Genomic DNA, 26,523 nt, shown 5'->3' with positions numbered 1-26,523 from the left:
CAGCTGCAAAGCGAGTGCGGAGTTCTGATCCGCGGTTCCGTGTTCTCCGCGAGGAGAGCGGCCGGAAATGAACAAAGTGAATGAAATAACATATGTACGAATTTTGGTTATGAGAAAGATATCTTCGACATACCGACATATTGAAAATAGTTGTACCTTTAAAATTTATATTGAAGTATATTTGTTGTAATCAGGCAAGCAGGATTGGGGGGTCAACAGAGTGGAGGTATTGTGAAAAAGAGCCCCTTAAGCTGTATTTTAGCACATTGGAAAGATATAGGAGGACCCCCAGATAAAAACATGAGTAGAAAAACTTGAATAAAATATTGTCATCAATGGTGGCCCTTACATAAGTTAGGAGATAAAGAAAAATAGCCCTTTAATGGAACCTTGAACTATAATACCTTGTTACAATTAATATTGTTTCTAAGAAGGGAGGGAAAATGGGGTGAGGTTGCTTATGCTAACATGTTTTTCACTTTAAGAAATCACCCAGAATGGCAGAAAGAGTGTGGTATAAACCTGGCCGCGCAGGATCCTTTAGTGATGGTGTTAGAAAAAGAAAATAAAAGAAAAGGAAAGTTGAAGAGGTGTTGCTCGGCATGCAGCATAGGGCAGAGGTGTGTAAAGTTAGGAAAAATGAAGGATCCTGGAGTGAGAGATCTACCGGAACATTATAAGCCGCCTGTAGGGATAGAACAAAAGGAAAATGAGGACTCTGAATGGGAACCCCCCCCGATAGTCCAGTATCCTCTCGCACTCGAAACAAAGAGCGAGCAGTAATACAGGCACCACTAAGGAAAGCAGTGGGACCAAAAGGAGAGCCTATTTTAATAAAGGTTCCTTTTTCCTCATTTGATCTCAAAACATGGAAAAATGTAGCGAAAAATTACCAAAGCGATTCGGTGGGAGTGACCAAACATTTCCAATTTATAATAAAACAGCACAACCCTGATTGGGGAGATATTCAATTATTATTGGATCAGATGACAGAAACTGAGAAGCAGTTAATTTTAAAAACCGCCCAAGATTTGGCCACTGATCATCTGAAAAGTACTGAGGAAGATATAAAAGAACACTTTCCCTTACAAGATCCACATTGGAATCCAAATAGAAGAGCCCACTTTAAGTTGTTGAGCTCATATAGAGATTGGATTATAAGAGGAATGAAGCAGGGTAGTCCAAAAACAATTAATTGATCAGCTTTATATACTATCCGGCAAGGTCTATTCTTCAGAATTCTTCAGAATTTCCGGATAAACTACGAGATATTATGAGGCGGCATACCCCTTTAGAGCCGAGGTCAAAAGCCTACTTTTGTAGGCTTATTACATAATTAGTCAATATTTCGTTCCCAATTTGAGTTGATGTTCTTACTTGTACAATGTAAGGTCTTCTATACATTATTTCAAAGGAACTTAGCTCCTCCTTAGTTTTGGGCTTAGTTTTTATTCTCAGGAGTGCCAAGGGCAATGATTGGGGCTAAGGCAAATTGGGCTCCTGTCTTCATTTTACAATTTGCAACTTAATCAAATGGTTTATCTTTTCTATTTGACCGCTTGACTGTGGATTATACGGGGTATGCAATTGCCAATTTATTCTTAAAAGCTTGCTGACTTGCTGAACAACCTTTGCAACAAAATGAGGGCTCCGGTCGGATGAAATTACCACGGGAACTCCAAATTTTGGTATTATTTCTTGCAATATTACTTCAGTTATTTCTTTAGCTTTATTGGTTCGGCAGGGGAACGCTTCTGGCCATTTGGAAAAGGTGTCTGTCAAGACCAATAAATATCGAAACCCCGCTTTTCTTGGGAGTTCCGAAAAATCAATTTGCTATTGTTGTCCTGGGTACTTTCTTCTCCCTATTTGTCCGACTTGGGCTTTAGATTTTATCTTAGGATTATTTTGTAGACAAATTTCACACTGTAATGTTACCTGTTTACCAGTGGTGTATAGATTTCGAGCGACTATCAGTCGCTCAAGTATTTGTGTAGGGCCTCTATTCTTTAGTGGGATTTCCTATGTTGTGCCATAACTATAGCCCAGAACAAGGCCAATGGTATTACTAATTTCCTTTGTGGAGTTTTTGCCTACTCATTTTTTTTTTATCTTTTCTTCTAAATCTTCAATTAGTTTTTGATCTTCTTTAGAATATTTAGGTTGGCACTTGATTTGTATTTTACCGTCTGGGACTAGAGACTGCACTTCTAAATCATCTTTCTCTGCAACTTTTTTGGCCTCGCGGTCTGCCATAGCATTGCCCAATTTTTGAGCGGTGTTTCTTTTTTGATGAGCTTTACAGTGCATGATAGCTACCTTCTCAGGTAACAGCACTGCTTTCAGGAGCTTAAGAATTTCTTCAGCATGTTTTATGTGCTTCCCTTGAGTAGACAGGAGTCCTCTTTTTTCCCACACAGCTCCATGAGCATGGACTACCCCAAAAACATACTTAGAGTTTGTCTAGATGTTAATTTTCTTGCCTTTGGCTAGTTCCAATGCTCGAGTTAGAGCTATTATTTCTGCCTTTTGCGCGGAGGTATTTGGGGCAAGGGTCTTGGACTCTATTACTTGATTTGCAGTGGTTACCGCCTATCTTGCTTTGCGGATACCTTGTCGGACAAAGCTGCTTCCGTCGGAGTACCAAGAGTTTTCAGCATTTTCTAGCGGTTCTTCTTTCAGGTCAGGTCGACTAGTATAGACTGCTTCTATTGGTTCCAGGCAGTCGTGCGATACTGGTTCTCCCGTGGTTCCGTTAAGGAAAGATGCTGGATTGACAATATTAGTAACCACTATTTCTACATCCTGCTGCTCTATCAGGATGGCTTGATATTTAAGGAATCTTTGAGGTGCGAGCCAATGCCTTCCTTTTACCTCTGATATCGCCAACATGGTATGAGATACTGATACTGTAATTTTTTGGCTCAATGTAAACTTCTGTGCCTCTTGAATATTTAAAGCCACTGCTTAAACTAAAGCCACACTTAAAGCCACTGCAGCTACTGTCCTCGAGCAACTGGACCAGCTTCTACTTACTTCATCAAGCTGTTTGGGAAAGTACGCTCCTGCTCTCCGATACGGTCCTATGTTTTGGGCCAAGATTCCTAAGGCTACTCCTTGTTTTTCATGCGAAAACAACCAAAAAGGTTTGGTGGTATTCGGTAGTCCCAGAGCTGGTGCTTTCATCAGTTCTTGTTTTAGTTGATCGAATGCTTTGTCAGCTTCTCCGTTCCAGCTAAGATCTTTCGAGCTTGATCTTAAAAGCTTATGAAGTGGTTTTACCAAAAGCTCATAATTATAAATCCATAGACGGCACTATCCTGTCATGCCTAAGAAGGGTTGGAGTTCTTTAGCTGTCTGGGGCTTAGGAGTCTGGCAAATGGCCTCTTTTCTTGCGGCTCTAAGTATTCGCTCTTCGGTTGTGATTTCATACCCAAGACAGGTACCAGCTGCTGGGCTATGTGAGTTTTCTGTGGGGAGACTTGGTAACCATTTAGTCCGAGAAAGTTGAACAAACTGACAGTCCATGCTATACACAGTTCTTCTGTTTTAGTGGCTATTAATAGATCATCTACATATTGTAATACTGTTCTAATTCCGTGTGGTCACTCCCATTGCTCTAGATCTTTGGCTAACTGATTGCCGAAAAGTGTGGGGCTATTTTTAAATCCTTGTGGTAACACGGTCCATGTTAATTGTGTTTTTCTTCCGGAGTCTGGATTTTCCCATTCAAATGCAAAGAGCAGTTGGCTTTTGGAGCTCAAGGGTAAACAAAAGAAGGCATCTTTCAGGTCCAATACGGTAAACCAAGCTAATTCAGGTGCTAATTTGGTTAACAATGTATATGGATTTGCCACAACAGGGTGCAAATCTTCAACAATTTTATGAATAGCTCTAAGATCTTGTACTATTCTATAACTACTATCTGTTTTTTTAACCGGTAAGATAGGAGTGTGATATTCTGATTCACACTTTATTAATAGTCCATTTTTAATAAATCGGTCAATTATAGGTCGAATTCTTTCGCTATCTTCCGTTCTAAGGGGGTATTGTTTAATTCTTAGAGGCCGTGTTCCTTGCTTGAGTTTGATTAATATTGGAGAGGTATTTTTCGCCCTTCCTGGTATTTCTGAAGCCCATATTCCTTGAAATACTTGGTTCTGGATTTCCTCAGGTATTCCTGAACCAACAGGGGTTTTATGAGGGCTAGACTCAAAATTTCAGCAAGCTGATCATTTCTTACTCGGAACACTATTTTTTCTTTCTTAAATTTTATTTTTGCATTTAATTGTTCTAATAGGTCTCGCCTTATGATAATGAATTCCTGAAGATGACATAATGATCACGCCCAGTAATTGTAATAACCCGACCCAGGATAGTGACTATACAGGTCCTTATGTAATAAATAAACTCCTGTTTTGTGATCTGGTGTGCAAGTTAGGACGCGCGATCCCCCTCGTACCTGGCACCGTAAAAAACATACCTGCTTTATAACTCTTTGTGAGTTGTAGAGTTTGTTTCCGCACATCATCTCCACCCCGGGACCCCCATTCTTTTGGTCCCCCACCAACCCCAGCAGCACACACGTCCTCCTCCCCACCTGGCCCTGCCTCAGCCCAGGCTCCTGCCTTCCCCTCACTGCTCACAGCCACACACAGACCCCCGGCCACCCCCTTGCCCAGCCGAGGGTTGCGGGGACTGTGGGGTACTCTGCCCTCACCCTCATCTCTCCCGTCGGGGGCCTGCCACTGCACGGCGGACACAGGACAGGTCGTTGGCGAGTACTCTCCAAACTCCTGCCCAGCAGCACCGAGGTTCTCCTCAAGATGCTCCCCCAGCTCTGGGAGCAGCCTCCTTTGTACCTGCTGGGGCGCCCATGTCACAAGCCCACAGTGACATCACAGTGATACGGCCATCACTGCCCACTGTGACACGGCAATCCCGTCCCTGGGGCTGGTGCCAAGAGGTGCCGTGGGGCCCAGGCGCGGCCACCGGGAAAAACAGGGCATCACTCTCAGCACCTACTCTTAGCACACCGGCGGGAGTGACCGCGGGCGCCGCGTGTCAGCATCTCCCTGTGGGGTTTGCCTGTCCCGCGGCTGTCCAGCTGTGGCAGCTCCCCGCCCCAAGTCCAAGCGTGAGCCAGGCTGTGCATGTACTCCCAGCAGGCACATGCAGACACTTGCACACACGCGCGTGCACCACGGGTGTGCGCATGTGCGCGGACAGACACACCGCGTGGGCTCCAGCACAGGCCTCAAGCATCCAGCCCCCATTTGGATCCAGCATCCAGCCCCCAAACTACAGCCCGGGAAGGGGAAAAATAAAGACTAGCCCTCTGCTCTAGCCCAGGCAGACACCGTGCTTGCAGGCTGCCAAGAGGAATGGGGTCTCTGACTTGCTCAGAGAGCGGCGGCTGCCGGCACGTGGGGGGACACCGTGAGGAAGGGGTGACGGCACGCGGCACACAGAAGTCGAGCTGCCACACATCATCTTTGGTTTATTATGCTTCCTAAAGGAGCTCTTGGGCTTGTGGGTGGTCGTTGTGGCTCGCCGTCTCCCCGTGAACCTGCACTCGGTACATACATACTCTGGGTTTCCCCAGTTGCTTTGCACCTGGAATCTGATGTAGCGAAATGTCCTGGGAAGCTCCTTCTGTAAAGAAGTGGGGGGAGCCATCATTACGCAGGTGGCAAGAGCCACGGCATATCGCCAGAGTCCCCTCTGCCCGCGCTCCCTCTGCTGAGGACCAAGCGGCAGCCCTGAGGAAGGAGGAAGCCAGGGCCACCAGACCTGCCTTTGCCAGGGCCACGGAGGAGCCCTCTGTGCCTAGAAAGCAAAGGCCTGGCCTCAGAGGTTTGCTGAGGGGAGCTGTGGAACTGGAGGCGCTTTGCTGCCCGGGCTACCGCGGGTTGCAGGGAGAGTCCCGCTGAGGGGGGAAGACGTCTGCCGTCCTCCCTCCCGCCGTCTGCCCTGAGGGGGACTGTTTCCCTTCCCGGACCCCTTCCCACTGCTCCTTTCTCTGCGCTACCCGAAGGAAAAGGAAGGCCCTTGCAAAGGTGGGGCAGCTGCCTCGGCCAGCAGAGCAAAGCCCCGTTTGCTCTCCCCTTGCCGTCTTCCCCGCAGGAGCATGAAGCGTGGGAGAGCAGAGGCTGGCTGGGGTGATCCTCCGCACTCTTTCCTCCAAGGACTTGCAGACAGCTCTGCCTTCTTCCCGAGCATCCTGCTGAAGCCTTGGACAGTGGCAAATTATGTAAATAATGTGTAAGGCAGTTATAAGCTTAACGATGAATTGTCATTTTCTTACCAAGGATATAGCTCTTCTGTTCCTCCCAAACCTTCCTGGAATACATCATCCTTAGTCCCTGAGAAAAGCAGTGTCAGGATGATCTGAAAGACTGTATTTCAAAGACTGTTTTAATAAGACTGGCATGGTTGCCAGGGTCGTCCCTGATAAAGCAGCAAACCTGTGCCCTGAAACTGAACTTTGCTTCAAAATGAGGAGGGGGCACTTCCGCAGACGACCACCGACGACCACCAGAGACCCCCGCGCAAGCGCAGAAGGACTGGGAAGAATGCCAAGGAAGATAAGTAGTAACGCTTACATAATCTCATGAATATGTATTAGTTAGGCATGGCTTTAGGCGTGGTTTTGCTAATTTTGTACTATAAAGGAGAGCCTGGAATTTGTGGCGGTGTGCTTGATTTGTGGAAAATATCTACCCTGCACCCTGGGCAGAATAAAGCCATGTCTCCTCTCTAAACATGCTTGTTTAGTGTGTTTCGAGGGCTTAAAATCGACAACAGTTTTTGGCGACCCAAATGGGACCACGGTGATTTGGGTTGGATTTTGCACAGCTGCCAGCCGCTGCCGGGAGAGGATCGTGGGTCGGACTCCAGCGCGCACCAGAGGAATTTTCCGGGGACTCCCCTTGCGATCTCCTGGTTGGTGGTGAGTAGCTGGTCAATATCCATGGATGAGACATTGCTATTTTTTTTTTGGATTCCCCCGGGTAAGTCGTACCTGTAGTGGTACACTTCGGTGGGATATATTTGGTGATCTTTGGTAATTTTTGGCGACCGCAGTCTTGGTAATTTTCCCTGCGTTAGTATGGTGATGACCGGAGCATGGGATTTTGGTTTGGAATATTTTTGGCGACCACGGTCTTGGTAGTTTTCCCTGCATTAGTATGGTGATCACCGGAGCCCGTGATTTTAGTTTGGAATATTCTTGGCTGTTTTGGTTATTATTGTAAGGGATACTATAATTTTGTCTTGCTTTATAAAAGGGTTTACAAATGGGGAATATAACTTCCGCGGAAGGCGGAATAATTAGACCTTCACCTTTAGGATGTATTTTGAGTCACTGGAGAAAATATGGGGGCGATCCACTTATGCAAAGGAAATTAATAATGTATGGTAATCAATGGTGGCCAATGTATACTTTAGAGGACCAAGAAAAATGGCCTGTCAATGGAACTTTAAATTATCATACTATTTTGCAGTTAATGTTATTTTGCAGAAGAGAAGGAAAATGGGATGAGGTGCCGTATATGGATTTGTTTTTCATTTTGAGAAATGATTATAAAAGTCGAAAAGGTTGTGGGTCGGTAGCAAAAGATACGAATGTATTGGCGTTAGAAAAACAGGCAGAACGAGTGCCGAGACAGTGTTGTTCAGCACGTAGCATTGGAAAAAGGTGTAAAAAGCTTAAGGGGCCTCCTGAAGAGGAGGAGGATGTGTATTTATTAGTATCCCCAAGGGGGGAGACGGAGAAAGTTCGATGGGAAACAGTGAAGAAGAGGAAAATCATTTTAGTCCAGTAGCTAGGCGGACTAGGAAGGGAGGAGCGGCAGTACAAGCGCCTCTGAGACAGGCTGTGGGGCCAGAAGGGGCCCCGGTAGTTGTCAAAGTCCCTTTTTCCACGGCTGATTTAAGGCCATGGAAGGAAATGGCAAGGACTTACAGGAAAGATCCGGCAAAAGTGACTGAAGTGTTAGAAACTATAAGAGAAAACCATGGTCCTGATTGGCGAGACTTGCAGGTGATGTTGAATACTTTGTTGACTTATGAGGAGCGGAGAACTGTTTCACTTAAAGCAAAAGAGGAAGCAGAAAGTGTCCACGCTCAGGACGCTCAAGCGGGTAGACTAGAGGATCATTTTCCTTCTACAAATCCTGGCTGGGACCCCAACAGTCAGGCACAGAGGCTCTTGCTTACTGAATATCAGAGACTTGTTTTATTTGGCGTCAAGAATGCTATACCTAAACCAAAGAACATTTCTAAGATCTATCAGGTAGTTCAAGGAAAAGACAAGACTCCTTCGGCCTTTTATGAAAGATTGTGTGAAGTTGCTAGAAAATGGACGGACCTAGATAATTTGACTTTTGTTACTTTCTTTATAGGACAATTGAATCCAGATATTAGAAGAAAACTGCAGAAAATTGAGGGTGGAGATGCGAGGTCTATCGATAAGTTGCTGGAAGTAGCGTGGAGAGTATATAATAACCGAGAAGAGGAGGAAAAGACAAGACAGGAGAAAGAACAAGCTAAAAAGGAAAATTGAAAGGCTCAGTTGTTGGCGGCGGCTATCGCAGAGGGGAAACAGAAACAGTGGAAACGGGAATGGTTGGTTTAGACAGAATCGGGCACCAAGCAGAAATATTAGGAATGGGTTTAGACCTCCCCCGGAAGCCAGGTTTAAAACATCGATAGACAGAGGTCAATGTGCTTATTGTAAACAGAAAGGATATTGGAAAAGGGGGTGCCCGCTACTTATGAACAAAATCAGGTTTCCGCAGAAGAGGGAGGATCCGCAAGCAGCGGATTTGCTGACTCTGGATCAGGATTCGGATTGATGGGGACCAGGGGAAGACTCGAAAGGTTCCCCAGCGGAACCCCTGGTTACAGTAGAGTTGGGGAAAGAGAAATTAAAAATTTTGATAGATCCGGGAGCAACTTATTCAGTATTAAATACATGTAAAGGCAAATTGAGTAAACAAACCATGCCTGTTGTTGGGGCAACAGGGAAAAGGGAAATACGGCCTTTCCTTCAACCACTCAAATGTGGAATTGGGAATCGGGTATTTACTCATAAATTTTTATCTATCCCTAGTTGTCCGATGCCCTTGCTTGGGAGAGATGTCCTGAGTAAATTAAATGCACAAATAACTTTTGAAAAAGGAGAAATACATGTGAATATACCAGAAGATAAAGCCTTGGAGGCGCAAGTATTTGTGTTGCAGGAAACTATGGAAAAGACTGAAGAGATTCCGGAAATTGTGCTGGATGCTGTGAATCCGTTGGTATGGGCTTCAGGAGTTCCCGGAAGGTCGCAGACTGCAGAACCAGTGGTAACTGCGTTAAAATCCGGAGCTGAACCGGTAAGATGGAAACAATATCCAATTAAACTAGAAACTAGGAAAGGTTTGGAACCTTTAATAGAAAAATGCTTGATTTATGGATTATTACGTGAACGCCAATCAGGATTTAATACTCCAATTTTGCCAGTAAAGAAACCTCATACAGATGAGTACAGATTGGTTCAAGATTTGAGAGCGATAAATCAGATTGTTCAGGATGTAGTGTTCCTGTAGTGGCTAATCCCTATACCCTTTTGACAACTCTCAAGGAATCTGATCAGTGGTTTACAGTACTAGACTTAAAAGATGCATTCTGTTGTATACCATTGGACTTTGGAAGCCAGAAGTTACTTGCTTGTGAATGGGAGAACCCAAAGACTGGTCGGCAAACACAGGACTGTGCTCCCACAAGGATTTAAGAATAGACCAACCATTTTTGGAAATCAGCTGGCAAAAGAGCTGGAAAAATGGCCACAGGATCATTCAGAGGTCGCTTTACTTCAGTATGTCGATGACATTCTTTTGGGAACTCGAACTCAGGAGGAAGCTATTCAATTTACAATCAGCCTTTTAAATTTCTTGGGATTGGCAGGATACACGGTATCTACGAAAAAGGCTCAGATCGCCCAACAAACTGTGACCTACCTGGGATTTACTATCGCTCAGGGCCAGCGGAGTCTGGGCCTGGAATGAAAAGAAGCAGGTTGTCAAATACCAGAGCCTACATCTAGAAGAGAGTTACGAGCCTTTTTGGGAATGGCCGGGTGGATACCTAATTTTGGACTTATTGCTAAACCTCTTTGTGAAGCTGTGAAAGAAGCAGGAGAATTACTAGAATGGACACCAGAATGTCACACTGCTTTTGTTCAACTACAGCAAGCACTAATGTCAGCGCCTGCCTTAGGGCTCCCTAATCTGGAAAAACCTTTTGAACTTTATGGACATGAGAGGTGCCATATTGCTTCAGGAGTTTTGGTACAACAAATAGGATCATGGAAGAGACCAGTGGGGTACTTTTCTAAACAATTGGACCAAGTTAGTAAAGGATGGCCGTCGTGCTTGCGAGCAGTAGGCGCCACTGTTCTGCTGATTCCGGAAGCCAGGAAATTGACTCTGGGACAGAAAATACTGGTACAGGTACCACATGCAGTGACTACCGTATTGAAACAAAAAGGGGGACGTTGGTTATCTCCCAGCAGAACGATGAAGTATCAAGCTCTCCTGTTAGAGCAAGATGATATGGAATTGAAAGTAACTACAACTTTAAATCCTGCAACCTTGTTACCTGTCCCAGGTGATACAGAATTAACACAAAATGACTGTCTTAAGACTATTGAACACGTGTACTCTAGTCGAGTCGATTTGAAAGATACACCCATAAATGATTCGGACCTAAATTGAGTTGTAGATGGAAGTAGTTTTGCGATAAATGCAGTTCGGAAAGCTGGCTACGCCGTTGTAAGGAATAATGCTGAATTGGAAGCTAAACCCCTTCCTGCAAATACTTCAGCACAAAAAGCAGAACTGCTTGCACTAATAAGAGCTTTAGAACTGGCAGAAGGCTATTTTGCCAATATATGGACAGACTCTAAATTTGTATTCGGGATAGTTCATGCTCATGGAGCCATTTGGAAAGAACGAGCTCCTTTGACATCACAAGGAACTCCAATAAAATATGGAGAACTCATAAAGAAGTTATTACAAATTATACGGTTACCTAAGCAAGCAGCAAGAATGCACTGCAGGGCTCACCAGTCTGGAAATACTCCCAAGATTTTAGGCAATCAACATGCTGATCAAGCAGCAAACACACATCTGTCCAGGCCTCCGGCTGCAGGGAGTGCCTGAGGCTGTCCCTTGCACAGGAGGGCAGCAGAGACGATGCCTGTGTGCGCTGCGACCAGGTGGATGATCTGCTCAGCCTGGTGGCAGAGCTGAAGGAGGAAGTGGAGAGGCTAAGGAGCATCAGGGAGTGTGAGAGGGAGATAGATTGGTCGAGCCGCACCCTGCCGTCCTTGAGGCAAGGGCAGCACACGGAGGCTCCGCAAGAAGCGGAAGAACCCCTGCCCTCTTGCCACCAGGCAGAAGGAGGAGACCCAGGCGATGGAGGGGAATGGACACAGGTCCCTGCTCGAGGTGCCAGGCGAACCCCCGGCCGGCCTTCCTCGCCTCAACCTTCCCAGCTGCCCCTACACAACAGATATGGGGCTCTGGAACTTGAGGGCCAGACGAACGAGGACGAAGATGAAGGCCCATCCAGGGGGTTGCCCGAGGCGAGGCAGCCAGCCCCACAAATTACGACTGCCTCCGCTAAGAAAAAAAAGAGGGTAATTGTCATTAGTGATTCCCTCCTGAGGGGGACCGAGGGCCCAATTTGTCGGCCGGACCCATCCCACAGAGAAGTCTGCTGCCTCCCTGGGGCCCGGGTGAAGGACATTACTAGGAAGCTCCCCAGTCTCGTGCAGGCCTCCGATTACTACCCACTACTGGTTATACAGGCTGGCAGTGAGGAGGTTGCAGGGAGAAGTCCCGAAGGGATCAAAAGGGACTTCAGGGCGCTGGGGCGACTGGTGGGAGGATCGGGAGCACAGCTAGTGTTTTCCTCGATCCCTTTAGTGGCAGGGCGGAACACTGAAAGGAACAGGAAAACTCATCGGATCAACACGTGGCTCAGGGGCTGGTGCCATCGGCAGAATTTTGGCTTCTTTGACCACGGGGAGGTTTACACGGCACCGGGCCTGCTGGCGACGGACGGAGTTCAGCTGTCTCGCAGGGGGAAAAGGATTCTCGCGTGTGAGTTGGCCGGGCTCATCGAGAGGGCTTTAAACTAGATTCGAAGGGGGAAGGGGATAAAACCAGGCTCTCTAGAGAAGAGCCTAGGGACCGCACGCCATTGTCGGGGGAGAAATCGGCAGCCCAGCTCAAGTGCATCTATACCAATGCACGCAGCATGGGCGGCAAACAGGAGGAGCTGGAAGCCATTGTGCAGCGGGGTAGCTATGACTTAGTCGCCATCACGGAAACGTGGTGGGATGAGTCGCACGATTGGAGTGCTGCAATGGATGGCTATAAGCTCTTCAGAAGGGACAGGCGAGGAAGGAGAGGAGGTGGAGTAGCCCTGTATGTTAGGGAGTGCTTCGACTGTCTAGAGCTCGATGGTAGTGATGACGAGGTCGAATGCTTGTGGGTAAGGATGAGGGGGAAGGCCAACAAGGCAGATATCCTGCTGGGAGTCTGTTATAGACCACCTAGCCAAGACAAGGAGGCAGATGAAATATTCTACCAGAGGCTGGCAGAAGTCTCCCAGTCGCTAGCCCTTGTTCTCGTGGGGGACTTCAACTTTCCGGACGTCTGCTGGAAATACCACACGGCAGAGAGGAAACAGTCGAGGAGGTTCCTGGAGTGTGTGGAGGATAACTTCCTGATGCAGCTGGTAAGCGAGCCCACCAGGGGAGGTGCCTCGCTTGACCTGCTGTTCACGAACAGAGAAGGGCTGGTGGGAGATGTGGTGGTCGGAGGCCGGCTTGGGCTTAGCGACCATGAAATGGTAGAATTCTCGATACTTGGTGAAGTAAAGAGGGGGGCCAGCAAAACCGCTACCATGGACTTCCGGCGGGCGGACTTTGGCCTGCTCAGGACACTGGTCGAGAGGGTCCCTTGGGAGGAGACAGTCCTGAAGGGCAAAGGGGTCCAGGAAGGCTGGACGTTCTTCAAGAAGGAAGTCTTAAAGGCGCAGGAGCGGGCTGTCCCCATGTGCCGCAAGAAGAACGGGCGGGGAAGGCGACCGGCCTGGCTGAACGGGGAGCTCTGGCTGGGACTCAGGAAAAAAAGGAGAGTTTATCACTTGTGGAAGAAGGGGCAGGCAACTCAGGAAGAGTACAGGGATCACGTTAGGTCGTGCAGAGAGGAAATTAGAAAGGCAAAAGCCCGGCTAGAACTCAACCTGGCCACTGTCGTGAGAGACAACAAAAAATGCTTTTATAAGTATGTTAATGACAAAAGGAGAGCCAAGGAGAATCTCCATCCTCTATTGGATGCGGGGGGGAACGTTGCCACCAAGGACGAGGAAAAGGCTGAGGTACTCAACGCCTTCTTTGCCTCAGTCTTTAGTAGTCAGAGTGGTTATCCTCAGGGTACTCAGCCCCCTGAGCTGGAAGACAAGGACGACGAGCAGGATAAACCCCCCATAATTCAAGAGGATGAAGTTAATGACCTGCTATGCCACCTGGACGTTCACAAGTCTATGGGGCCGGATGGGATCCACCCGAGGGTACTGAGGGAGCTGGCGGAGGAGCTTGCCGAGCCGCTCTCCATCATTTACCAGCAGTCCTGGTTAACTGGGGAGGTCCCGGACGACTGGAGGCTCGCCAATGTGACTCCCATCTACAAGAAGGGCCGGAGGGAGGATCCGGGGAACTACAGGCCGGTCAGCCTGACCTCGGTGCCGGGGAAGATCATGGAGCGGTTGGTTTTGAGGGTGCTCACGAGCCATGTCCGGGACAACCAGGGGATCATGCCCAGCCAGCACGGGTTCATGGAAGGCGGGTCCTGCTTGACCAACCTGATCTCCTTCTATGACCAGGTGACCCGCCTAGTGGATGAGGGAAAGGCAGTGGATGTGGTCTACTTGGACTTCAGTAAAGCCTTTGACACTGTCTCCCACAGCATTCTCCTAGAGAAGCTGGCGGCTCACGGCCTAGACAGGTCCACTCTTCGCTGGGTAAAAAACTGGCTGGACGGCCGAGCCCAGAGAGTTGTGGTCAACGGAGTTAAATCCAGTTGGTGGCCGGTCACGAGCGGTGTTCCCCAGGGCTCAGTACTGGGGCCGGTCCTGTTCAATATCTTCATCAATGATCTGGACGAGGGGATCGAGTGCTCCCTCAGTAAGTTTGCAGATGACACCAAGTTGGGCGGGAGTGTTGATCTGCTCGAGGGTAGGAAGGCTCTGCAGAGGGACCTGGACAGGCTGGATCAATGGGCCGAGGCCAACTGTATGAGGTTCAACAAGGCCAAGTGCCGGGTCCTGCACTTTGGCCACAACAACCCCAGGCAACGCTGCAGGCTTGGGGAAGAGTGGCTGGAAAGCTGCCCAGAGGAAAAGGACCTGGGGGTGCTGATTGACAGCCGGCTGAACATGAGCCGGCAGTGTGCTCAGGTGGCCAAGAAGGCCAACGGCATCCTGGCCTGTATCAGAAATAGTGTGGCCAGCAGGAGTAGGGAGGTGATCGTGCCCCTGTACTCGGCACTGGTGAGGCCGCACCTCGAATACTGTGTTCAGTTTTGGGCCCCTCACTACAAGACGGACATGGAGGTGCTGGAGCGTGTCCAGAGGAGGGCAACGAAGCTGGTGAAGGGCCTGGAGCACAAGCCTTATGAGGAGCGGCTGAGGGAACTGGGGTTGTTTAGTCTGGAGAAGAGGAGGCTGAGGGGAGACCTCATCGCGCTCTACAACGACCTGAAAGGAGGTTGTAGCGAGGTGGGTGTTGGTCTCTTCTGCCAAGTAACTAGCGATAGGACAAGAGGAAATGGCCTCAAGTTGCACCAAGGGAGGTTTAGATTGAACATTAGGAGAAATTTCTTTACTGAAAGAGTGGTGAGGCCTTGGAACAGGCTGCCCAGGGAAGTGGTTGAGTCACCATCCCTGGAGGTATTTAAAAGACGTGTAGATGAGGCCCTTAGGGACATGGTGTAGTGGGCATGGTGCGTTGGGTTGACGGTTGGACACGATGATCTTAGAGGTCTTTTCCAACCTGTATGATTCTATGATTCTATGATTCTATGATTCTATGATCCTTAGTCCCTGAGATAAGCAGTGTCAGGATGACCTAAACATATAACAAAGGCTGTATTTCAAAGACTGGGGTCGTGAGGGGCTGTGGGGAGGAAAGGAGAGGGCATTGGGGGTCTAGGGGGCTGTGGGTGATAACGTTTGTCGGCCTCCGTGTAAATGTGTCCCTGGCTGCTGCAGCCCGAGTACTCTCAGACAGGCTTACAGGGGTTGGCCTGCACGGTGCTGAACGGTTGCCAAAAAGGTGGAGTGAAAAAACTCCCGTGGCCTGAGAAGAGGGGGTTTGCACCTGATGATACTGTGTCCTAAATACTCTGGGGATGGAGGGCAGGTGAGGCTGGCACGCAGGGAGGTGGCTTGCGGCAGGCGGGTGGTGGCACCCAGTGCCTCGCGGGTGAGACTGGGCCTGGCCTCGAGGGGCTGTGGGGACCGGCTCGTGGGGCAAGACCCTCTCCCTGCACCCCAATGAATACGCGCAAGCCCACGGAGGTGGAGATAGGAAAAGCTTTATTGGGGGGGCTGTCAAAAGGGCAGCAGCCCCTCACTGACCACAGGCAGGATCTCTCCCAGTGCATATGCCAGGTGGGCGTAGGTCTCCTCACACAGCACACGCAACAGCAGGCGGTAGAAGAGCTCGGGGTCGTACCAGGAGGCGTAGAGCACTGCAGCAGCCAGAGCGAAGCCGACGGCCAGCTGCAGGCCCACCAAGAGCAGGCAGAGTGTCCTGTGGGGCAGAAGAGGGACGAGAGACAGGGCAGGGTGGATGCACCCCAACCCCATCTTGCCTTCGGGATGGAGGAGGTCGTTCTGGGAGCCCCATGGGCTGCCTCCCCAGACGTTTCTCATTGCTCCCTCGGGCAGGGTGGGACGTGGGAGTCCACCAGCCTGGGAAAACACCCCGGCCCAGGGAAAACCGACGCTGAGCACTCCCCAGCTGCAAAGCCCACAGCCGGCCAGCGGCTCCCCAGCAGCCTGGACCTGTGAGCCCCGCCGGCTGGAGCAGGTGTCCGGCCCATCCCACCTGCCGCCCGGGAGCGGGCCGCAGGGCACAGGGGACCCATGGGGACACTCACTGCAGCCAGTAAATGAAGCCGCGTCTCCTCGCCAGCATGTCTCTCTCCTGCAGGTCAACACAGAGCAAGGACACGTGTCAAGCACTGCCGCAGGGTCGGGACACCTGGAGTTGCACGGTGCCCCTGGCCTCCACCTTGCGCAGGAGTATAGCCCGTGCGTGGCTGTGACCTCCCTGGAGCCCTCTCCCCAGCGAGACCCACGCTGGCCGGGGCAGGGGCTGGCACAGGCTCTCCCCCTTACCAGCTGTGCTTCCACCACCTCCGGCAGCACAGTCCCTGGTGCCTCTGCCTCCTTCTTCCTCTGCTGCTGGCTGCAGGCAACAGGGCTTCGTTATAGACGAGTTACAGACCTCCATGGCCACGCGAGGGGGCCCCTTCCAAACATACACCACGCCAGACAGGGATTGGGCTTCCCTGTCACACCGCGTGCTGCACATTCCCCCCACCCCAGTGCCTGGCACTAGCGTTGGCAGCCCCATCACGCCAGGGGCTGCAGAGACCCCCCCGGACACCGGTGTGGGGCGAGGGGCCCAACTCACCAGATCTCTTCCTGCTCCAGTGCCTCTTCAAGCTGCTTTATTTCCTGATGCAGCACCTGGGAGAAGGAAGGGTCTGAGTCCCTGAGCCCGCTGCCGCCCTTCTCCGATCCCCCCACTCCAGGGCCCGTGGGCACCCACCCGTTTTCCCCCAGCCCTTTCAGCACTACCTCATTCTGCTGCTTATCCTCCTGCAGCCAGGCCACCATCTGGGCGTAGTGCTTTCCCAACTGCAAAACAATGGGCATCCCATGCGGGCGGCTGGGCTGGGGACCTGGGCACCCTCGCCCCTCCCCAGCCCCAAGGCCGTGCCCACTCGCTACCCCACTGCTCCAGGGCACTGGGAGACTGGGTGACTCACAAGGCCAGGCATAGGGAAGTCATGGACGCCCCCATATTCTAGGGAAAATGTCCTCCCCAATCACGCTTTTGCCCACAGCCACTGGGCAACTGGCGCCAGGTGACGCTCCTTGAGCAGGGGGCTCAGACAAGACAAGACGACCTCCAGAAGTCCCTTCAAACCTCTCAGCCCCACCGACACACCTCTGGGACATGGGCAGAGCAGAGGACACCAACCTTACTGTTGAGCTTCTGTATCGTATCATGCAGATCCTGATGGATCTCCCCCTGCATGCGGACAGCAGAGCAGAGGCTCAGGGTCTGCAGCCCCAGCCCCCACAGACCGGGAGCCACTCCACACCACCTCCGCTCCTTGCTGCTTACCATTGGTGTGGAGCTCTGCACAGAATCTTGGCTGGCTCCTTGATCAGTGCCCGGAGCCTCAGCTTCCTGCAGGAATGGGGAACCATCAGATTCCCTGCCACAGACATACGCCCCCTCGCACGTGGCGCTGCCCCAGCTTCCCATGTCCCAGCGCCCATCAGCCATCTGCACGCCCGCACCTGGCCAGGATCCTGCACGCCCCGTCGCCCTGTACCCGGCTCAGCCTGTGCTAGCTGGGTGCTGGGCACGTGGCAGGAGGTGGTGGGGGGCACCAGTGACCGCTGGGGAAAGGAGGAGCTTCCCCATCCGTGCTGTGCCGGGTGCTCATGGGGTCCCTCCTGCCCGTGGGGCCCCTGCAATGACACCTCCAGCATGAACGTCCCACCCTGTGAGGTCAACACGCCCCCAACCCCCAGGACCCACTTCCTTTTGGTCCCCCACCATACCCAGCAGCACACGCGTCCTGCTCCCCACCTGGCCCTGCCTCAGCCCAGGCTCCTGCCTTCCCCCCACTGCTCACAGCCACACACAGACCCCCGGCCACCCCCTTGCCCAGCCGAGGGTTGCGGGGACTGTGGGGTACTCTGCCCTCACCCTCATCTCTCCCGTCGGGGGCCCTCCACTGCACGGCGGACACAGGACAGGTCGTTGGCGAGTACTCTCCAAACTCCTGCCCAGCAGCACCGAGGTTCTCCGCGAGATGCTCCCCCAGCTCTGGGAGCAGCCTCCTTTGTACCTGCTGGGGCGCCCATGTCACAAGCCCACAGTGACATCACAGTGATACGGCCATCACTGCCCACTGTGACACGGCAATCCCGTCCCTGGGGCTGGTGCCAAGAGGTGCTGTGGGGCCCAGGCGCAGCCACCGGGGAAACGGGGCATCACTCTCAGCACCTACTCTTAGCACAGCGGCGGGAGTGACCGCAGGCGTCGCGTGTCAGCATCTCCCTGTGGGGTTTGCCTGTCCCGCGGCTGTCCAGCTGTGGCAGCTCCCCGCCCCAAGTCCAAGTGTGAGCCAGGCTGTGCATGTACTCCCAGCAGGCACATGCAGACACTCGCACACACGCGTGTGCACCACGGGTGTGCGCGGAGAGACACACCGCGTGGGCTCCAGCACAGGCCTCAAGCATCCAGCCCCCGTTTGGATCCAGCATCCAGCCCCCAAACTACAGCCCGGGAAGGGGAAAAATAAAGACTAGCCCTCTGCTCTAGCCCAGGCAGACACCGTGCTTGCAGGCTGCCAAGAAGAATGGGATCTCTCACTTGCTCAGAGAGCGGCGGCTGCCGGCACGTGGGGGGACACCGTGAGGAAGGGGTGACGGCACGCGGCACACAGAAGTCGAGCTGCCACACATCATCTTTGGTTTATTATGCTTCCTAAAGGAGCTCTTGGGCTTGTGGGTGGTCGTTGTGGCTCGCCGTCTCCCCGTGAACCTGCACTCGGTACATACATACTCTGGGTTTCCCCAGTTGCTTTGCACCTGGAATCTGATGTAGCGAAATGTCCTGGGAAGCTCCTTCTGTAAAGAAGTGGGGGGAGCCATCATTACGCAGGTGGCAAGAGCCACGGCATATCGCCAGAGTCCCCTCTGCCCGCGCTCCCTCTGCTGAGGACCAGGCGGCAGCCCTGAGGAAGGAGGAAGCCAGGGCCACCAGACCTGCCTTTGCCAGGGCCACGGAGGAGCCCTCTGTGCCTAGAAAGCAAAGGCCTGGCCTCAGAGGTTTGCTGAGGGGAGCTGTGGAACTGGAGGCGCTTTGCTGCCCGGGCTGCCGCGGGTTGCAGGGAGAGTCCCGCTGAGGGGGGAAGACGTCTGCCGTCCTCCCTCCCGCCGTCTGCCCTGAGGGGGACTGTTTCCCTTCCCGGACCCCTTCCCACTGCTCCTTTCTCTGTGCTACCCGAAGGAAAAGGAAAGCCCTTGCAAAGGTGGGGCAGCTGCCTCGGCCAGCAGAGCAAAGCCCCGTTTGCTCTCCCCTTGCCATCTTCCCCGCAGGAGCATGGAGCGTGGGAGAGCAGAGGTTGGCTGGGGTGACTGTTTTAATAAGACTGGCATGGTTGCCAGGGTCGTCCCTGATAAAGCAGCAAACCTGTGCCCTGAAACTGAACTTTGCTTCAAAATGAGGAGGGGGCACTTCCGCAGACGACCACCGACGACCACCAGAGACCCCCGCGCAAGCGCAGAAGGACTGGGAAGAATGCCAAGGAAGATAAGAAGTAACGCTTACATAATCTCATGAATATGTATTAGTTAGGCATGGCTTTAGGCGTGGTCTTGCTAATTTTGTACTATAAAGGAGAGCCTGGAATTTGTGGCGGTGTGCTTGATTTGTGGAAAATATCTACCCTGCACCCTGGGCAGAATAAAGCCATGTCTCCTCTCTAAACATGCTTGTTTAGTGTGTTTCGAGGGCTTAAAATCGACAACAGTTTTTGGCGACCCAGATGGGACCACGGTGATTTGGGTTGGATTTTGCTCAGCTGCCAGCCGCTGCCGGGAGAGGATCGTGGGTCGGACTCCAGCGCGCACCGGAGGAATTTTCCGGGGACTCCCCTTGCGATCTCCCGGTTGGTGGTGAGTAGCTGGTCAATATCCATGGGTGAGACATTGCTATTTTTTTTTGGGTTCCCCCGGGTAAGTCGTACCTGTAGTGGTACACTTCGGTGGGATATATTTGGTGATCTTTGGTAATCTTGGGCGACCGCAGTCTTGGTAATTTTCCCTGCGTTAGTATGGTGATGACCGGAGCATGGGATTTTGGTTTGGAATATTTTTGGCGACCACGGTCTTGGTTGGTAATTTTCCCTGCATTAGTATGGTGATGACGGGAGCAAGGGATTTTAGTTTGGAATATTCTTGGCTGTTTTGGTTATTATTGTAAGGGATACTATAATTTTGTCTTACTTTATAAAAGGGTTTACAAATGGGGAATATAACTTCCGCGGAAGGCAGAATAATTAGACCTTCACCTTTAGGATGTATTTTGAGTCACTGAAGAAAATATGGGGGCGATCCACTTATGCAAAGGAAATTAATAATGTATGGTAATCAATGGTGGCCAATATACTTTAGAGGACCAAGAAAAATGGCCTGTCAATGGAACTTTAAATTATCATACTATTTTGCAGTTAATGTTATTTTGCAGAAGAGAAGGAAAATGGGATGAGGTGCCATATATGGATTTGTTTTTCACTTTGAGAAATGATTATAAAAGTCGAAAAGGTTGTGGGTCGGTAGCAAAAGATACGAATGTATTGGCGTTAGAAAAACAGGCAGAACGAGTGCCGAGACAGTGTTGTTCAGCACGTAGCATTGGAAAAAGGTGTAAAAAGCTTAAGGGGCCTCCTGAAGAGGAGGAGGATGTGGATTTATTAGTATCCCCAAGGGGGGAGACGGAGAAAGTTCGATGGGAAACAGTGAAGAAGAGGAAAATCATTTTAGTCCAGTAGCTAGGCGGACTAGGAAGGGAGGAGCGGCAGTACAAGCGCCTCTGAGACAGGCTGTGGGGCCAGAAGGGGCCCCGGTAGTTGTCAAAGTCCCTTTTTCCACGGCTGATTTAAGGCCATGGAAGGAAATGGCAAGGACTTACAGGGAAGATCCGGCAAAAGTGACTGAAGTGTTAGAAACTATGAGAGAAAACCATGGTCCTGATTGGCGAGACTTGCAGGTGATGTTGAATACTTTGTTGACTTATGAGGAGCGGAGAACTGTTTCACTTAAAGCAAGAGAGGAAGCAGAAAGTGTCCACGCTCAGGACGCTCAAGCGGGTAGACTAGAGGATCATTTTCCTTCTACAAATCCTGGCTGGGACCCCAACAGTCAGGCACAGAGGCTCTTGCTTACTGAATATCAGAGACTTGTTTTATTTGGCGTCAAGAATGCTATACCTAAACCAAAGAACATTTCTAAGATCTATCAGGTAGCTCAAGGAAAAGACAAGACTCCTTCGGCCTTTTATGAAAGATTGTGTGAAGTTGCTAGAAAATGGACGGACCTAGATAATTTGACTTTTGTTACTTTCTTTATAGGACAATTGAATCCAGATATTAGAAGAAAACTGCAGAAAATTGAGGGTGGAGATGCGAGGTCTATCGATAAGTTGCTGGAAGTAGCGTGGAGAGTATATAATAACCGAGAAGAGGAGGAAAAGACAAGACAGGAGAAAGAACAAGCTAAAAAGGAAAATTGAAAGGCTCAGTTGTTGGCAGCAGCTATAGCAGAGGGGAAACAGAAACAGTGGAAACGGGAATGGTTGGTTTAGACAGAATCGGGCACCAAGCAGAAATATTAGGAATGGGTTTAGACCTCCCCCGGAAGCCAGGTTTAAAACATCGATAGACAGAGGTCAATGTGCTTATTGTAAACAGAAAGGATATTGGAAAAGGGGGTGCCCGCTACTTATGAACAAAATCAGGTTTCCGCAGAAGAGGGAGGATCCGCAAGTAGCGGATTTGCTGACTCTGGATCAGGATTCGGATTGATGGGGACCAGGGGAAGACTCGAAAGGTTCCCCAGCGGAACCTCTGGTTACAGTAGAGTTGGGGAAAGAGAAATTAAAAATTTTGATAGATCCGGGAGCAACTTATTCAGTATTAAATACATGTAAAGGCAAATTGAGTAAACAAACCATGCCTGTTGTTGGGGCAACAGGGAAAAGGGAAATACGGCCTTTCCTTCAACCACTCAAATGTGGAATTGGGAATCGGGTATTTACCCATAAATTTTTATCTATCCCTAGTTGTCCGATGCCCTTGCTTGGGAGAGATGTCCTGAGTAAATTAAATGCACAAATAACTTTTGAAAAAGGAGAAATACATGTGAATATACCAGAAGATAAAGCCTTGGAGGCGCAAGTATTTGTGTTGCAGGAAACTATGGAAAAGACTGAAGAGATTCCGGAAATTGTGCTGGATGCTGTGAATCCGTTGGTATGGGCTTCAGGAGTTCCCGGAAGGTCGCAGACTGCAGAACCAGTGGTAACTGCGTTAAAATCCGGAGCTGAACCGGTAAGATGGAAACAACATCCAATTAAACTAGAAGCTAGGAAAGGTTTGGAACCTTTAATAGAAAAATGCTTGATTTATGGATTATTACGTGAACGCCAATCAGGATTTAATACTCCAATTTTGCCAGTAAAGAAACCTCATACAGATGAGTACAGATTGGTTCAAGATTTGAGAGCGATAAATCAGATTGTTCAGGATGTAGTGTTCCTGTAGTGGCTAATCCCTATACCCTTTTGACAACTCTCAAGGAATCTGATCAGTGGTTTACAGTACTAGACTTAAAAGATGCATTCTGTTGTATACCATTGGACTTTGGAAGCCAGAAGTTACTTGCTTGTGAATGGGAGAACCCAAAGACTGGTCGGCAAACACAGGACTGTGCTCCCACAAGGATTTAAGAATAGACCAACCATTTTTGGAAATCAGCTGGCAAAAGAGCTGGAAAAATGGCCACAGGATCATTCAGAGGTCGCTTTACTTCAGTATGTCGATGACATTCTTTTGGGAACTCGAACTCAGGAGGAAGCTATTCAATTTACAATCAGCCTTTTAAATTTCTTGGGATTGGCAGGATACACGGTATCTACGAAAAAGGCTCAGATCGCCCAACAAACTGTGACCTACCTGGGATTTACTATCGCTCAGGGCCAGCGGAGTCTGGGCCTGGAATGAAAAGAAGCAGGTTGTCAAATACCAGAGCCTACATCTAGAAGAGAGTTACGAGCCTTTTTGGGAATGGCCGGGTGGATACCTAATTTTGGACTTATTGCTAAACCTCTTTGTGAAGCTGTGAAAGAAGCAGGAGAATTACTAGAATGGACACCAGAATGTCACACTGCTTTTGTTCAACCACAGCAAGCACTAACGTCAGCGCCTGCCTTAGGGCTCCCTAATCTGGAAAAACCTCTCATTTATGGACATGAGAGGTGCCATATTGCTTCAGGGGTTTTGGTACAACAAATAGGATCATGGAAGAGACCAGTGGGGTACTTTTCTAAACAATTGGACCAAGTTAGTAAAGGATGGCCGTCGTGCTTGCGAGCAGTAGGCGCCACTGTTCTGCTGATTCCGGAAGCCAGGAAATTGACTCTGGGACAGAAAATACTGGTACAGGTACCACATGCAGTGACTGCCGTATTGGAACAAAAAGGGGGACGTTGGTTATCTCCCAGCAGAACGATGAAGTATCAAGCTCTCCTGTTAGAGCAAGATGATATGGAATTGAAAGTAACTACAACTTTAAATCCTGCAACCTTGTTACCTGTCCCAGGTGATACAGAATTAACACAAAATGGCTGTCTTAAGACTATTGAACACGTGTACTCTAGTCGAGTCGATTTGAAAGATACACCCATAAATGATTCGGACCTAAATTGAGTTGTAGATGGAAGTAGTTTTGCGATAAATGCAGTTCGGAAAGCTGGCTACGCCGTTGTAAGGAATAATGCTGAATTGGAAGCTAAACCCCTTCCTGCAAATACTTCAGCACAAAAAGCAGAACTGCTTGCACTAATAAGAGCTTTAGAACTGGCAGAAGGCTATTTTGCCAATATATGGACAGACTCTAAATTTGTATTCGGGATAGTTCATGCTCATGGAGCCATTTGGAAAGAACGAGCTCCTTTGACATCACAAGGAACTCCAATAAAATATGGAGAACTCATAAAGAAGTTATTACAAGTTATACGGTTACCTAAGCAAGCAGCAAGAATGCACTGCAGGGCTCACCAGTCTGGAAATACTCCCAAGATTTTAGGCAATCAACATGCTGATCAAGCAGCAAAAAGGGCTGCTGAAGGACAGGTGTTACTGATATGGCCTGAAAAATAGCGAGATTTGAATGGGACTCTAGAATACAGTAGAGAAGAAGATCAATTAGCTAAATTACTGAATGCTAAGAAGAAAAAGGATAATTGGTCGATTACGGAAGATAATCGAATTGCGGTCCCTTCAGTGATTCTACCAGAAATAATGGAGTCAGAACATAAAAGTACCCATTGGGGCGCTGAAATTTCAATGAATATGTAAACTTACAAGGAATTGGAGTTGGAATGGGAGGCATAGCTAAAAGTATTGTGAGAAAATGGGAGATACGCCAGAAAAGTAACCCTCGGATACAACCAGGACCTCCCCCTGGACAAACTAAGAAGGGGAACACGCCTGGTGATTATTGGCAAATTGCCTTCCCAGAACTCCCGTGGCAGAATGGGTATCGATACTTGTCAGTATTGGTAGACACTTTTTCAGGTTGGCCAGAGGCCTTTCCCTGCCACACCAACCAAGCAAGGGAAGTAAACAAAGTATTGTTAAAGGAAATAATACCTCGATTCAGGATGTCGTCTGATCGAGGACCACATTTTGTAGCAAAAATCCTTAAAGAATTGGCAAAAGCTTTAGGAATTAGATGGGATTTACACACTCCGTGGAGACCCCAGTCTAGTGGTAAAGTAGAGAGAATGAACCAATCAATAAAAAGACAGCTTAGTAACATTTGCCAGGAGACGCAGTTAAAATGGCCAGAAGCATTACTACTAGCTTTGTTAAGGGTTAGAATAACCCCCGGAGCAAGGGAGAAAATTAGCCCTTTTGAAATCTTGTATGGTAGACCTTACCAAACTGTAAATCATGAACCAGGTTCTCTAACTATTTTGGGAAGACATTATCTTAAGGAGTATGTGATACCCCTGGGAGAAGCTCTGTCTTCTGTTAATAGGTATTTGCAACTAAGGACACCTTTGAGTCTGGATACGGCGGCCCACAATTTTCAGCCTGCAGATTTGGTCTACGTGCGAATGAGCCTTTGAAAGAACGCTGGAAAGGACCGTTCCAAGTACTACTTACTACCTACACAGCGGTAAAATTGGAAGGAATTGGACCTTGGGTTCATCACTCCAGAATCAAAAAGGGACCTCCTAATATTGGGTGGAAGATTGAAAGCAGAAAAGAAAATCCATTGTATTTGAAATTAACACGGGTTAATTCATGAATGGCACTTGGAGCTTTGACGTATCATACATTGAATTAGGTTGTACACAGGGCCTAGTATTTTTACATTGTATTTTAGCTACTGTTTCTATTCTGTTACTGAAATATATGTGCAAGTATACTAATCTTTTTAGAATAAGAAATGAAGGAACTGAGGGGGGTGATCCTCCTTTATTGTTTTCGCATAGGAATACTCCATTATGGATTTGAGGAAACGTTCAAATGGTTACCTTCCTGGGTTCCTGACCTTAGTCAAAGGGTGAAGAAGTTATTAGGTGTCTCAATGATTATTGTATTAACTTTTGTTTGCACTTATGTAATAATACGGTGTTTTTGGAAATGTTGTTCCATAATTGGAAAATAACTCTATGAAAGAGTGAGACTGATGTAAGAGAAACTACAGTGAAGTTCCTCTTCTATAGTCTCAAAGGGGGGAAATGAAGCCTTGGACACTTGCAAATTATGTAAATAATGTGTAAGGCAGTTACAAGCTTAACGATGCATTGTCATGTTCTTATCAAGGATGTAGCTCTTCTGTTGCTCCCAAACCTTCCTGGAACACACCATCCTTAGTCCCTGAGATAAGCAGTGTCAGGATGACCTAAACATATAACAAAGGCTGTATTTCAAAGACTGGGGTCGTGAGGGGCTGTGGGGAGGAAAGGAGAGGGCATTGGGGGTCTAGGGGGCTGTGGGTGATAACGTTTGTCGGCCTGCGTGTAAATGTGTCCCTGGCTGCTGCAGCCCGAGTACTCTCAGACAGGCTTACAGGGGTTGGCCTGCACGGTGCTGAACGGCTGCCAAAAAGGTGGAGTGAAAAAACTCCCGTGGCCTGAGAAGAGGGGGTTTGCACCTGATGATACAGCGTCCTAAATACTCCGGGGATGGAGGGCAGGTGAGGCTGGCACGCAGGGAGGTGGCTTGCGGCAGGCGGGTGGTGGCACCCAGTGCCTCGCGGGTGAGACTGGGCCTGGCCTCGAGGGGCTGCGGGGACCGGCTCGTGGGGCAAGACCCTCTCCCTGCGCCCCAATGAATACGCGCAAGCCCACGGAGG

The 26,523-nt window shown here is 49.5% G+C and overlaps 1 protein-coding gene across 1 annotated transcript; it reads right to left on the bottom strand.

Moving 5' to 3' along the window:
• Positions 1-15,640: 15,640 nt before the first annotated feature.
• LOC142073628 (uncharacterized) lies at positions 15,641-17,647 on the bottom strand. Its single transcript, XM_075133623.1, has 6 exons — positions 17,483-17,647; positions 17,336-17,386; positions 16,763-16,989; positions 16,465-16,534; positions 16,224-16,270; positions 15,641-15,874 (listed from the first exon to the last, which is right to left on the bottom strand). The coding sequence occupies exons 1-6, from the start codon at positions 17,645-17,647 to the stop codon at positions 15,673-15,675; spliced, it is 762 nt and encodes a 253-aa protein (XP_074989724.1). The 3' UTR covers positions 15,641-15,672.
• Positions 17,648-26,523: the final 8,876 nt, after the last annotated feature.

Source organism: Calonectris borealis, chromosome 30 (assembly GCF_964195595.1).
Source record: "Calonectris borealis chromosome 30, bCalBor7.hap1.2, whole genome shotgun sequence".
Classification (NCBI taxonomy): Eukaryota; Metazoa; Chordata; class Aves; order Procellariiformes; family Procellariidae; genus Calonectris; species Calonectris borealis.
The sequence above is the reverse complement of the archived record's forward strand: the minus strand, read 5'-3'. Positions and strand labels throughout refer to the sequence as shown.